At 44.1% G+C, this 14,132-nt stretch overlaps 1 protein-coding gene across 1 annotated transcript; it reads left to right on the top strand.

Annotated features, from left to right (window-relative positions):
- Positions 1-514: 514 nt before the first annotated feature.
- On the top strand, positions 515-5,795 carry Lyzl6 (lysozyme like 6). Its single transcript, XM_051183443.1, has 4 exons — positions 515-701; positions 2,400-2,558; positions 3,618-3,696; positions 5,583-5,795. The coding sequence occupies exons 1-4, from the start codon at positions 563-565 to the stop codon at positions 5,650-5,652; spliced, it is 447 nt and encodes a 148-aa protein (XP_051039400.1). The 5' UTR covers positions 515-562; the 3' UTR covers positions 5,653-5,795.
- Positions 5,796-14,132: the final 8,337 nt, after the last annotated feature.

Here is a 14,132-nt window from a genome sequence, read left to right as displayed (position 1 = left end):
GTAGCCCACCAGGAATTGAACAAGGCATGGTCTGCAGTGGTGAAAGCCAAGTTTCATGTGTCTAGAGTATGAGTTGGGGAGATTGGCACCCCAGTGTTCCAGTCCTTCTGAATACATACCACAAATGCTGGTGAAGCATGATCTTCTCTACTCCCCTTTGCCAAACTCACTTGCCATCCTGGCACCCAAGTGCTGCCCGTGCCTAACTACTCAGCACCCATTACAGGAGGACCCTCAGATGAAGCCAGAGTGGTCTTGATTTTGAGCTGTTGAATCTGGGCAATGGGTATATGGAGGATCACAAGATTATTCCCTCTCTCCTTTTGTATTTCAATTTTCTGTGACCAAAAATATGAGTTAAAACGTGAGCTGAGTGTGGTGGCTCCTGACTGTGACAATAAGGCTCTGGAAGCAGAGGCATGAGGATGGCTGTGAAGTGAGGTTGGGGTGGGGGATACTGAAATTCACCAGGCATTGATCATTGAGTGTACAGGAAACGTGATGTCTCTCTTCAGATTCCCCAGGCTCTCAGAGACTGGTAGGTGCCTTGTTCCTTTTGGTGATGATGAGGGCACTGCTTATCTGCATGGCAAGTTGCCTCCTGGTGGTGAATGGCGGAAACATCATCAATCGCTGTGCCTTGGCCAAGATGCTGCATGAAGAGGACGTGGATGGGTTTGAGGGCTACTCCCTGCCCGACTGTGAGTGCCACTGTTCCAGCTCCTCTCCACACCTCCTCTAGTTTTCTTTCTTTCCATCTTCCTCTCTTTGCCATTTGTCTTTCAAAGTCAAGTTCACAGAGCCATCTCCCTCACCAAGAATCCTATCCCATCTTGCCACATTTAAATCAATGGCTATTTACTGAGCACCGCTGTTTGAGATGTATAAACCAAATTCTTTCCCTCACAGTGATCACATTCTAGGAGGGCAAAAGCAGCAACAAGCATGCACAAAGATACAGAGTATTGGCTGGTGGCGACAAATGCATTGAGTGTATGATGTAGCCCTTTGACTCCCAGAGGGTTGCTATGAGGCCAACCAGGGCTACATAAGTCAGTTCTTGTCTCAAACAAACAGACAAAAATGGCTTAAGCAGTCAGCAGGTGGCTCATCAGGAAAAAATGCATGTAAGCCTGACAATTGAGTTTGATCCCTAAAAAACAACTTTTTTGGGGCTCAGCAGTTAAGAGTGTGTTCCACTCCTCCACAAGACCCAAGTCTGAGTCCTAGCACCATGTCAAACAGTTCACAATCACCTGCAACTCCATCTCCAGGGGACTTGACGCTTCTGGCCTCACAGTTACCCTGAAGTCACATACACACAACACACATGAATATTTTTGTCCACATCTATAATCCCAGCATTCTGTGGTGAAATGAGTGACAGAGAAGGGGAAAGCAGCCTGAAGCTCACAGGCCAGCTAGCCTGGAGTTCACAATGCGGCTTCAGAAGCAAGAAAGGCCCTGGTCCAACAGGCACAAGGGGACAAGGGGAGAGCTGACTCCTAAAGGGGTCTCCGTCTTCAACATGCAATCTCACTCTCTCTTCGCCTCTGTCTCTGCCTGGCTGGCTGTCTGCCTGTCTTTTGCTTCTCTCTCTCTCTCTCTCTCTCTCTCTCTCTCTCTCTCCCTCTCTCTCCCCCCTCTCTCCCCCTCTCTCTCTCCCTCTCCCTCTCTCTCTCTCTCTCTCTCTCTCTTCCTCTCACCTTTCTCTCTCATACTCAGACACTTAAAACCTTAAAAAAATAAATACACGCACAAAGTAACCATTTAAATGAGGAATTCGGAAGATTCTGAGGCAGTGACACTGAATGAAATGACCAATTGTCTAGAGCACAGGGCATTCCAGGACAAAGCAAAGCTTCATCCATGATTCCGCATGGAAGGGATCTCTCCTTTACACACGAAATTTGTGCACACCTGCCTTGTGACACTTTCTCCACATAACCTGCTCTGTAGTGTGTGTGTGTGTGTGAGAGAGAGAGAGAGTGTATATGTGAGTGTGTGTGTGTGTGTGTGTGTGTGTGTGAGAGAGAGAGAGAGAGAGAGAGAGAGAGAGAGAGAGAGAGGTTAAGCCTATATTTTTGGTCTATCTGTACTAGGCCCCTTGAAGTCAACACCAGTCTACTGGGCTGTGTATAGTTCCTGGCACACAGTAGCTACTCAGCAAGTGCAGAAACCCTCAGTGGGTGGGAAGATGGGGGGATGGATAGGGAAATGGACTGAAGCCTGTGGGTATTTCTAGCTCTTCAAGACTATCTAGCCTCTTGAACCTTTTTCTCTCTCCTGATTCCTTGCTTCCCTGCCCTCTTCCCCCCCACACCCCCCCCCAGCCCAGTCAACTCCTTCCCACTCAGTTTGTATCCTCCCTAAAGCACGAGCCTCTTCTCTTTTCCAAGGGCTGTGCCTGGCTTTTGTGGAAAGCAACTTCAACATCTCAAAGGTGAATGAGAATGTAGACGGCAGCTTTGACTATGGGATCTTCCAGATCAATAGCCATTACTGGTGCAACGACTACCAGAGTCACTCGGAGAACTTCTGCCACATGGACTGTCAAGGTCTGCCTGGGAGCCCTAGGGTGGGGGAGGTGAGAGAGGAGCCCAGGCTCTACTTACCGCACAGCCTAGCCATGTCCTGCCAGGGATGGTATAAAGAGCAAGGAATCCCTTGCCTGAGCAGAGGAATGCCCCATCCTTGCATGAGGTCTGCAGGGTCCCTTGAGGAGGATCCACAAAGACTCTTAATGTCTGGGAGTGGTACTGCAGCTACACTGATTAACAACATGTTACATATTGAGCATACCATATGCATAGCTCATTTTCTCTACACTTCTACATAGTAGAAACTGTTTATGATCCCTGCTTCCCAATGAGCAAGTTCAGGCTCAGAGAACTGAGCCAGGTATATTGTCATTAGTACCACCTACTTGGGAGTAGAAAGCCCAGAAATTCAAGGCTGGCCTGGGGCCATTCAGTATGATGCTGAGGAAGGGAGGGAGAGGGAGGGGCTAGTGAAGGAGAGAGGGAAGAAAGGAGAAAGAGAAAGACAGAGGGAAAGAGGGAAGAAGGAAGGGGAAGAGAAGGAGGGAGGGAGAGAGGGAGGGGGGAGGAGGGACGAGGCAGTTTTGAAACAAATGTGACTTGTGGCCTTGGATGCTCAGGTATAACCATTTAAATGTACCCAGGCTAATGGCCATATCAAAGGCCAGGTACAAATTTATTGCCTCAAAGCTAATCCAGGAGGCTTGGCAGGGCCTCTTCCTTCCCTAACTGCTTCCTTCCATAACATCCCTGGGCTTCCCACCTACAGAGCCCCCCTATAAACAGGACATTTTCTTGGTCTGTGTGTTGTCTGTTTTCACACACACCCCTTTTCCCAGAAATCCTGAAAATTTTGGGTGAGCCATTACCTACCCCGGCTAGAGGAATAGCCGTGGGCAGGCTCAGATCTCCTTCCTATCTCTGGCAGCCACTGTAGGGCCATCTAAATGTGGGCCTAGGATGGAGGTCTAGGCTAACCTGGGGGTGCTCAGGCTCTGGGTTGACAAGTCCTCTGTCTGTCTGGTCTTTGGGATTACCCTTTGTGCACATCACAGGTGACCTCCTCTTTCTTTTCAGATCTACTGAATCCCAACCTCCTTTCATCTATCCACTGTGCGAAAAAGATTGTGTCTGGATCAGGAGGGATGAAGAACTGGTGAGGGGGATGGGGGGGGAGTTGAGTCAGTGCCTCAAGAAAGAGCATATGACAGAGCATGAACAGGGACTCGAGGGCAATTCCATAGAGAGGTCTAGAAAAATATGGGTCGGGAGGTTAATACTGCTGGTTGCGCTCTCAGAGGACCCACAGGATAGATCACAAATCATCGGCAACTCCAATGCTAGGGGAGGTACTGCCCTCTTCTGGCCTCCACTGGCATTGCATGCATGTGCCTCACAAGATTATACACCCAGACAAACACTCTAACATACAAAATAAAAATAAAAATCTCAAAAATTTAAAAGGAAAAAGATAGGATAGTGGACGATCTCAACACTCTTTGCCATAACACCTGGGTTTTTTTTCTGATATTGTATTAATAATTTTCTTTTAATTTTTTGGTTTTTCGAGGCAGGGTTTCTCAAAACAGCTCTGGTTGTCCTGGAACTTGTTTTGTACACCAGGCTGTCCTAGAACTCACAGAGATCTGCCTGCCTCTGCCTCCCAAGTGCTGGGAGGTGCCACCACTGCCCTGCAGTCAATTTTGATTATAATAGACAAAGCAGCTTGAGCTAGCAGAAAAAAAAAAAAAACTTGTTTGCTCATATATAGAGAGAGATACTTTGTTACTTATTTTTAGTTCCTATATGCACCTCTGCATACATGTGTGTGGAGACCTGATGTTGATGGCAGGAGTCTTCCTCAATCTCTTATCACTGTATTCATTGAGGCAGTCTCTGAATTGTCCTCAGAGCTCACAGACGTGGCTAGTCTGACTAACCACTTTGCTCCAGAAATCCCCTGCCCCAGCCTTCTGAACACTGGGACTCAAGACGGTCAAGCCCAGCTGGCAGCGATGTGGGTTTGGGGGCGGGGAATTCCAACTCTGGTCTTATGCTGTGAACCATTCCCCAGCCCGGAAATTTATTTTGAGAGAAGGTGTCTTACTGAGCCCACTCAAGACACGTGGCTGGGCCTCTGGAGAAGGTTGGAACCTCAAGAAAGACCGGAAAATAGACACTGCGCATGGCCAGTTCTGCTGCCACCTCACATTCAAGCCACATTCTCTTCAGACCAGCACCCCCTAGTTCCCAATCCACAAGCCAGACTACAGAAGCCCAAGTCTATAACTTCAAGTCCTTAGTGGACCAGTAGTCCAGTCCTAATCAAAGTTCCTGAGATAGCAACTCCAATTGATTCACTGTGAACCAGTGTTTTCCCCCTTGATCCAATTGGCTGAAAGCATAGCAAAGTTGTAATATAGATATGTTTCCTGCAGAGGCCCCTCTCAGAATAAACATTTTCTGTTTAAAAAAACAAAAACAAAACAACCAAAAAAAAAAAAAACCAAAAAACAAAAAACAAAAAAAGGAGGTGGGGAATCCTTATCAGCACAGATACCCCAAAGTTTTCATTTCCTTAAAGCTGAATGCATAGGGGACCACTTAATGTTTCTGGTGCTTCAAACTGGACATAGAACTAACGCAAAGGCCCCATATACAGGAATTGGTAAGAAGGTAAAGAATGTGACTGTTGCATGTTCAAAACAGGAAGTAATGATTATTGGGGCTGATCCTTTTTGAAGGGGAGGTTCAAAGATTGCAACTAGGATTTTGTTTTAGTTAACTCTAAATCCTATAGAATAGTGACACCCACCTTCAAAGAAAACTGAGGAATTAAAGATGCGGATACTTATGAATGAGAGAAGAGGGAAAGCCCCAGGTGTAAGGGAACCTCAAAGAGGAATCAGAAAGGACAGTGCACCTAAAAATGATGGGGACTTGGGTGTTGCTCTGCAGTGGAGGACTCTCTAGTACTAGGTTAGGTGTGTGGAGAAGCAGCAATTAAACAGAAAGCAAAAACCTTCTCTTTTTACTCCATAGGGTAGAATGGAGGTTGCACTGTTTGGGACGGCCACTCTCCTATTGGATGACAGGGTGTCATCTGGGATGAACCAGAGCGCAGAGTCACTGAAGAGTCACTCCAGGACCCCTGTTCTACTTGGAGATTCTTCACTATTTCATCTTCTTGCCTTCACCTCATATTTTCTTCTCTTCCCACTCACATGTAAAACTGACCAGAGTCCCTGGGGAAAACGTGTTCATCTAGGCACAGTTCCTTAATTCCTAACTATCATTTGCAAACCAGGAAGATGTCAAATAAATACAATTATTTTTTTAAACTGAATTACAGCACACTGTGCAAAGGATGTGTTTAGTTATTAATTCCACTTACATTTGGGCACTACCACTTTGAGAGTGTTCTAGGCATGAGAAAAGGGAAGATAAATATATCCGTTGCTCTTTAGGTATTCGTAATTAAGTTGGTGAAGGAGAGACAGCCACAAACATTACAGTGGGTGATAAAATGTTTACTAAAATCTATACTCATTGGTTAGAAACAGTACCAAGCTATTAGTAATTACACCCAGACAACTATTTTTAAAAGGTTAATTAATAGGAGATTCAGATATAGGTAGCCAGTGATGCTTAGGGTCTGGTATTGAGATGCAGAAAATCATACTAAGATAAAGATATGGTAACAGGTGCCAGTGATGTGGAAAGATCAAACGAAAATCTAGATTATTAAAAAAAAAAAAAAGTAGAAAAGGACCAGCAAAACGGCTCATCAGTGCTTGCTGCCAAGTCTGATGACCAGAGTTCAATCCCAGGCATCTAAATGGTAGGAGAAAACTGACTCCTAGAAGTTGGCCTGACTTACACACCTATGCCACCACACACACGAGAGAGAGAGACAGAGAGAGAGAGAGAGAGAGGGAGGAAAGTTTTTCTGGATAGGATTTGATTGGTTTGACAGGAGCAGTATAATTTGCTTAAAGACAAGACAAAGGCAAAAAAAGAAAAAAAAAAAAAAAGAAAAAGAAAGAAAGAAAGAAAAGAAAAAAAAAAAAAAAAGAAAGAAAGGGACAGTTGTAATGTCCTATGCACAGCCACAATCAGTAGTGTCTGACTTAACTGGAGTGTTAACACGGGCCACTTATTCCTCTACCCCAGCCTTAACTGCATTTGCGAAGGATCCAACTATTACTCTCTTCCTGACTTCTGTATTTCACAAGCAAGTAGGAAGTCAGATCAATAACTAAACAAGAAGGGCCCCATATTTGATACTTGTCTTGTTGCTGTGCCAAAATACCTGGAAAGCCAGGGGGGTTATTTTTTATTTTTAACATTTTGGCTCACAGTTTGAGGGACCAGTCCATCATGGTTGACATGTGAGCAGGAGTGTAAGGCAGTTGGTCACATGGCATCTGCAGTTAGAAGGCAGAAAGCGAAGCATGTGGATGCTTAGCTAGCTCACTTTCTCCTTTTTGATTGGTCCAGAACCCAAGCCCAAGGTTCCTCAGTTAAAACTTTCCTGGAAATACCCTCCCAGACACACCCAGTGGTGTGTTTCCACGGTGATGCTAAATCTAGCCAAGCTGATAAAGATTAACCACAAACTCAAACTTGATTTCAAGATTATGACTAGTCCTTTTTTTTTTTTGTAATTTTTAGCATCAAATTTTTATGGAAGTCATACACGCAGGAGAGTACAATATAATACACTCCGTTTTATAAAATTAAAAACATATTATCAGGGCTGAAGATTAAGAGTACTGGCTGTTCTTCTAAAGGACAAAGGCTCAATTCCCAGCAACTACCTGGAGGTTCACAACTGCCTGACTGTAACTTTAGTTCCAGGGGATCTAACACCATCTTCTGGCCTCTGTGGGCAACACGTATATATGGTGCACAGTCATTAAAACACAATTCCAGTCCTTTTGTTATTTTGTTGGGGACAGGTGAAAACGTCATCACAGACTACCATGGATCTGAGGGTCATGTCTTCAAAGATTTCACTCTGGATGCCTCGCGGTTGAGTTCTGCTTAGTTCTGCATATTTAAAACTCTAAAGTTAACCCAAAGGATGCCATCTTTAGAAGTCATTTCCCACCAGTTCAACAGTGACAACTACCTACTATTTTAGTCTCTTCCCGAAGAGAAGAGGAAGCCAGTTGGATCCTGTATGTCTACCCTTAAAATACGCTTGGGTAGGAACAGTAGCGTCAACTCTATCGCTGGAGTTGGGGCGGCTCGGGTTGAGGATTACACAACATAGGGCAGTCTGATGAGAAGGGTCAGGACGACGCAGGCCGGCTGCGGGCCACGCCCCTTGCACGTGCACCGGTGCAGACGTTGCTAGCTGCTAGCGCCTGCGCAGGCGTAGTGAGGGTAGGAAGTACGGGTTGCACCTAGAGAGCAAAAGCGTCTAGTGGAAACTTGAGTTCTGGCGTGTGAGGGGCTTCGCTGAGGGGGAGGATGGATGAGGTCACCTCCCGCGCCTGGAGAGTCCCGGTGTCTCCAGCTTGAAGCTTCGGCTGCAGGTAATAATAGTTTAGGACACAGGTCTGGAGGATCCGGTGAGCAGTGTGCCAGCGGGGAGCCGTTAGCCACCCCCCCCCCCGCACTTACCACGCACTTGTCGCCTCCCCAGAGGAAGCCTCTGTCCCTGCAGGGAGAAGTGCCCCCAGTGGAGAAGGGCGGGGACTCGTGGGAACTGGGGTGGGAGAGCAGCGCCCACCCCACATCATAGGCTCCCACAGCATTTTCTCTCCGCCCACAGCCTTCCCTGTTTGGCCTTCTGTATATAATCCGGGTCTTCCCGAACGCTGCAGTGAGCCCCGGTTTCTACACCATCATCAAGTTTAACTGGGCGAGGGACACGCAGACCGCCACAAAGGCTTACGACAGGAGGGACGCCTCTTCCTGCTCAGACGTAGCCCGTGAAGGTGGGTACAAATGCTGGAGCTGGAGTGAAGTTTGAGTTCAGCCATGAGCTAGCGTTTGTGCGACTCTCTGGTTCACAGTGCTTCCCGATGCATTTTCACTGAGCGTGGGCTCCAGGCTCTCTTGGATGGTTCCTTTATTTTTATCTATTTATTTATTAAGGTTTGCAACAGCGACTTGTGTAAAGAGACCAAACTCAAGTGTACTCACGCAGAATATTCCGCATCGGTTTCTGTTGCCTTTAAGAAATCACAGATTAGCCTTTGTTGCTTTTCTACAAATTTAACGCGTGTGAGTTTGGGCTGGAGGGATGGCTCAGCTGTAAACGGCTAGCTAGGCTCACAACCAAAAATATAAGATATGTGAGTTTGACAAACTGTCAGTTGTAACCCTTCTCTTCCCAGAAAGTAAGCTCCTTTAATGTGTTGTAGAAACCCGCTTCCATGTCAGCATGGCAACCGATTTAATTTCCCAGGGCCTGCTTCAGGGCCACAAGTCCCTATGCCTCTCAGTTCAAACACTGATCCTTTTCAAGAACCATTTCAGTGAATGACTGGCCACCTGATCAGCCCTTGCTACCGATGTTTTTCCTCATCGACTTTTATTGACTCTGAGAACCTCACTCAGTAGGTCTCTGCTTCTGAATACTGTTCAGCACCTTCTCCCATCTTTGATCTTCTACTGATCAAAGAGATCATCTGTCAGGCATTGTTTAATTGTTTAATTGTGGTCTGTTTCTAACCTGTGACCAGGTCCAGGCATTTATGTAGTATAGATGTCACTGGAGAAGTTACAAAACAGTAGTGAGATTTTCCTGCTTTTAGGAAACTGGAACTATTTCATAAATCTTAAATTTTAAGAATTTTACAAGTCAAGACCATCATTGAATAAGCCTTGGGTTACTATTACTTGTCTTCCTGCCTTGTTACCTGTACTCTTTTAGCTTTGGTGAATACAGGTAGTTCCTGCCTTTTGTTCCCTCTGACACACACCTTTTATAAATATAGAAAAGAGAATAATGTTTTAAAATAAAATCAAGGAAGGATATAAAACACCTTAAGAGAAATTTTTATTTCATTTTCTCTTCATGAAGAAAAATAATTACCAGTGACAACTATGGTAAGCTTATCTCAAGTAACAGCTCTGTGCTTCCTGTTTGTCCAGAAAAGGCCCAGTGTGACCGTCACATAGCCAGTCTCCCTTGTAGTACTGGGCACTTCAGCTTTCTAACAAGCAGTTTTAGATCTCAGATAGAGAGAGCAATTTCATTTTAAGTCATTTATTCATTCATTCAACTGACATACTCTCAATCTTCTATTAGATGGTGTGGCTGTGCTTGGTTCTAGGATAAGAAAAGAACAAAATACTGGCATTTTTAGTGCTCGTTAGGTGCTCATTAGCTTAAGGACTCATGATGGAGAACTAAGATGCATAGACAGATCTGAAAGTCACTAATAATGCTTTGACTTAATTTGCATTGTTCAACTTTTAGGAATATATATGTGATAGTTTGAATGTAATTGCCCCCCATAACCTCATAGGAAGTGGCATTATTAGGGGGTGTGATTTTGCTGGAGTGAGTATGGCCTTGTTGGAGAAAATGTATCATTATAGGGGCAGGCTTTGAGATCTCCCCTGCTCAGGATACCGCCTAATGTCTCAATTAATGTCCTATTACCTGTCTTCCAAGATGAAGTCACCACCACATCTGCCCGCACATTGCACACTCGCTGTGGTGATGATAATGCCTGAACTTCTGAAACTATAAGCCAGCCCCCTCAATTAAATGTTTTCTTTATAAGAGTTACCATGGTCATGGTGTCTCTTCACAGCAATAGAAACTTAACTAAGACAAGATAACACTTTTCAAAATTGAAGTAGACAATTTGAAAGAACTAGTGGTGTCTACTGTACTGTAAGGCTGGGTATTAGTTTAGTTGATAGAGTGAGTGCTTGCCTAGGATGAAGCATTGGGTTCTATTTCTAGCACCACATTAAAAAAAAATCAAAGGTGGGCATAATGGTACACATCTTTAACTCCAACACTCAAAAGTTGGAGATAGGAAGGTAAGAAGTTCAGCATTGTCCTGGGGCTAAGAAGAGAATCCAGTTATATAAGACCTTGTCTCACAAAAGAAAAAGAAAAATCCAGTGACTTGTAAAGTATTTAGAATTAACATTAGGAAGAATTTGTATTCTCATAGAAGTGTATTAATGCAGATGAGCCTCTTTTAGTTTTAGTTGCTTGTAAAATTCATAGAGATAAGTGTATTTCTTCCTTTTAATGAATTAGTGATTTGGAGAGGGGGTGGGTGGCAGTTTAGTCTTATTTGCATTTTGGATCATATTCTGAAGCAACAGCTTCTAGGTGTGAAGCCTGGAGCATTTCCTTGCTCACTCACAATCCTACGCTTTCTCTGAAGGGTTTCCTTTTATCATCACTGTGACCAACAGAGGGCGGTTAGTAAACCCTGCACCCTAGAAATGATGCAGGAAAGTACTGTGACAAAAACAAAAACAAAACATACATACATACACACACACTTATTTAGTGTTCTCTATAAATAGTTAAAATGTTCTTACATCTACTCTGTAAAATGAGCATTGCATTTCAAGTATATACAAAATGAAATCTCTGGCAGGTTATGATATGATATTGTAAATCTCTTATGACTAGGTTTGTCTTGACACCAGACATAAGACAGTTTGACATCAGGCCCTTGTCCTAAATGGCTCGCAATGCCAAGAACTGGCAAAGTACTACTTTAGTTTCCATTGATGGTCAAATGAGGTTATGAAAGAAAACTTTGTAGACTTTGATTGATGATACCCTGAAAATTATAACTCTAGACTTTAGATAAAGGGACTGAACTGGATTATGTGGAGGATATTCAAGAGGACAACTACTGTTGAAAGTAACTAGATAGACCTGAATTGGTCCACCATCTACAATTAATCACCTTAATTACTTTGATAGTCCATAATCTTCTGTTCTCAGTATAGGGATGTATGCATTATTATTTATTTATTTTTCAAACTCTCTTTTCAGTGGCAAGTTTTTGTTAAGCATATACATGACAGAACTGTCAGATTCCCAGTGGGGGAGCTGACCTACCTGCCTGAAAGCTTTGGGAGAAGGAGGAGATCATGTTCTCTAGTTCCTGGTTAAGACTTGCTTTTATGCTAAAATACTTGCCCAAATCTGAATGTCTTAGAATCTTCAGTTACCTTGGCAAATCATTATCTAAATATTTCCATAAAGTCTTGTATGAATTACTTGTTTTTTTTTTTTGTTTGTTTGTTTTTTTCTGTTTTGGTTTTTGTAGCCCTTGCTGTTCTGGAACTCACTCTGTAGATCAGACTGGCCTCTAACTCAGAGATCTGCCTGTCTCTACCTCCCAAGTGCTAGGATTAAAGGTATGAGCCAACAATGCCCAGCGAAACATTTACTTCTTTGACTGCATGAGGAATGGCTTAAGCAGTGAATAAATCCCTAGTATACGAATGAACTTTAGGAGCCCATTCCACATTGAGGGATACTCTCTCAGCCTAGTCACATGGGAGAGGGCCTGGGCCCTGCTCCAAATGATGTGACAGACTTTGAAGATCCCCCATGGAAGGTCTCACCCTCCCCGGGGAGCAGAAAGGGGGATAGGACGGGGATTGGGAAGGGGGCAGGGGAGGAGGGGAGGGAAAGGGAACTGGGATTTAATTTAAATTTAAGTTTAAATTTAAATTAAAAAATCACAAAAAAGAAAAGGTATTCTGATTGATTCTGAGGGTTTTTTGTGTTGTTTTGTTTGTGTTGTTTTTTTTTCCCCCTTTTTCTTAGACTCCATGGTTCTAGGGCTAGGGGGTCTAAGTCAAAAGCAAGATTGTTAGTGATGGAGTTGTATAGACCCACTATCATAATTTCCAACACACAACTTCCCTCAGTGTGTGATCCAAACTTTGATCCACAGGAGGCAAGACTCTGTAGGAAGAACAGCTTCCATCTGCCAGTTTGAAACCTGTGTGTGAGATTCATGCCATAGTCCTGGCTTAGATCCCTGAACTAGCACCAGGAACTTCTGGAATAGATTGGGGCAGTAACAATGAATTATACCAGAATGTTCCTCCAGTAGAAGCAGGTAGCCAGATCCTGTGTTATGTCTGCCTCTCCTCACTAGGATAATGGTCTAAGAATTATGAGTATACTTTTGTTTTTTAAACATAGAACGATTATTATCACAATCATTTTCAATTCAGCTATTTGACTGGACCTAGGAAAGTTTGCATTCTAGTTAATAATGGCTCAGTTTGGTCTTGTATTGCTGTCAGAAATTAAGATTTATATATAAAATAAAGATTTATCAGATCTTGTTACTTATTTTAAGACAGCTATTTTATTACCTTGGCTTTTTTATATTTTATTTAATTTAGAAATGATCTTATTTTACATATCAATCTCCATTACCTCTCCCTCCCATTCTCCTATGCTCCCACCAACCCCCCTCATCCCACCCCCATTCACTCCCCAGGGAGGGTAAGGGCTTCCATGGGGGATCATCATAGCCTGTCCCATCATTTGGGGCAGGACCTAGGCCTTCCCATGTGTATCTAGGCTGAGAAAGTATCCCTCCATAGGGAATGGACTCCAAAATTCCATTAGTGCACTAGGAATAAATTCTGGTTCCACTGCCAGAGGCCCCATAGACTGCCCAGGCCCCCTCACTGACACCCACATTCAGGAGGCTTGGTTCAGTCCTATGCTGGTTCCCCGGCTGTCCTACTGGGGCCTGGTGAGCTCCCACTTGCTCAGGTCAGCTGTTTCTGTGGGTTTCCCCAGCATGGTCTTGACCCTGTTGTTCATTCCTTCCTCTCTATAACTGGATTCCAAGAATTGGGCTTAGTGTTTCTCTGTGGATCTCTGCTTCTGCTTCCATCAGTTACTGGATGAAGGATCTAGGATGGATTTAAAGTAGTCATCAATCTCATTATAGGGGAAGAGCATTTAAGGCAGCTGCTTAGATTCTTAGTTGGGTTCATCCTTGTGGACCTCTGGACATTTCCCTAGTGCCAGATTTCTCTTTAAACCTATAATGGCTCCCTTTATTAAAGTATCTCTTTTCCTTGCTCTCCTCTATTCATCCCCCGACTCAGTCTCCCAGATCATTCATGTTCTCCTCCCCCCTTTTTCCCCTCCTCTCCCCCACCCCCCGCAATGCTTCTTGCTCAGGAGATCTTGTTCCTTTCCCTTCTCTGGGGGACCATGTATGTCTTTCTTGGGGGTCTTGTTTCCTAGCTTCTCTGGAAGTGTGGATTGTAGGCTGGTAATCCTTTGCCCTATGTCTGTATCCATATATGACTGAGTACATACCACATTTGTCTTTCTGTGTCTGGGTTACCTCACTCAGGATGCTTTCTTCTAGTTTCATCTATTTGTCTGTGAATTTCAAGATTTCATTGTTTTTTGTTGTTGTTCCCCCCCCCCAACTGAGTAGTACTCCACTGTGTAAATGTACCACATTTTCTTTATCCGTTCTTTGATTGGGGGGCATCCAGGTTGCTTCCGGGTTCTGGCTATTACAAATAATGCTGCTGTGAACATAGTTGAAATGATGTCCTTGTTGTATGAATGTGCATCTTCTGGGTTTATGCCTAAGA

Source organism: Phodopus roborovskii, unplaced genomic scaffold, assembly GCF_943737965.1.
Source record: "Phodopus roborovskii unplaced genomic scaffold, PHOROB, whole genome shotgun sequence".
In the NCBI taxonomy this organism is placed as follows: Eukaryota; Metazoa; Chordata; class Mammalia; order Rodentia; family Cricetidae; genus Phodopus; species Phodopus roborovskii.
The sequence above is the reverse complement of the archived record's forward strand: the minus strand, read 5'-3'. Positions and strand labels throughout refer to the sequence as shown.

Bases quoted from the DNA above. Each gene is read 5' to 3' on its own strand.
- Lyzl6 (XM_051183443.1), top strand. From the start codon at position 563: ATGATGAGGGCACTGCTTATCTGCATGGCAAGTTGCCTCCTGGTGGTG. The intron at 702-2,399 runs GTGAGTGCCACT...CTCTTTTCCAAG, and splicing joins GGGCTACTCCCTGCCCGACT to GGCTGTGCCTGGCTTTTGTG. The intron at 3,697-5,582 runs GTGAGGGGGATG...TTTACTCCATAG, and splicing joins TCAGGAGGGATGAAGAACTG to GGTAGAATGGAGGTTGCACT.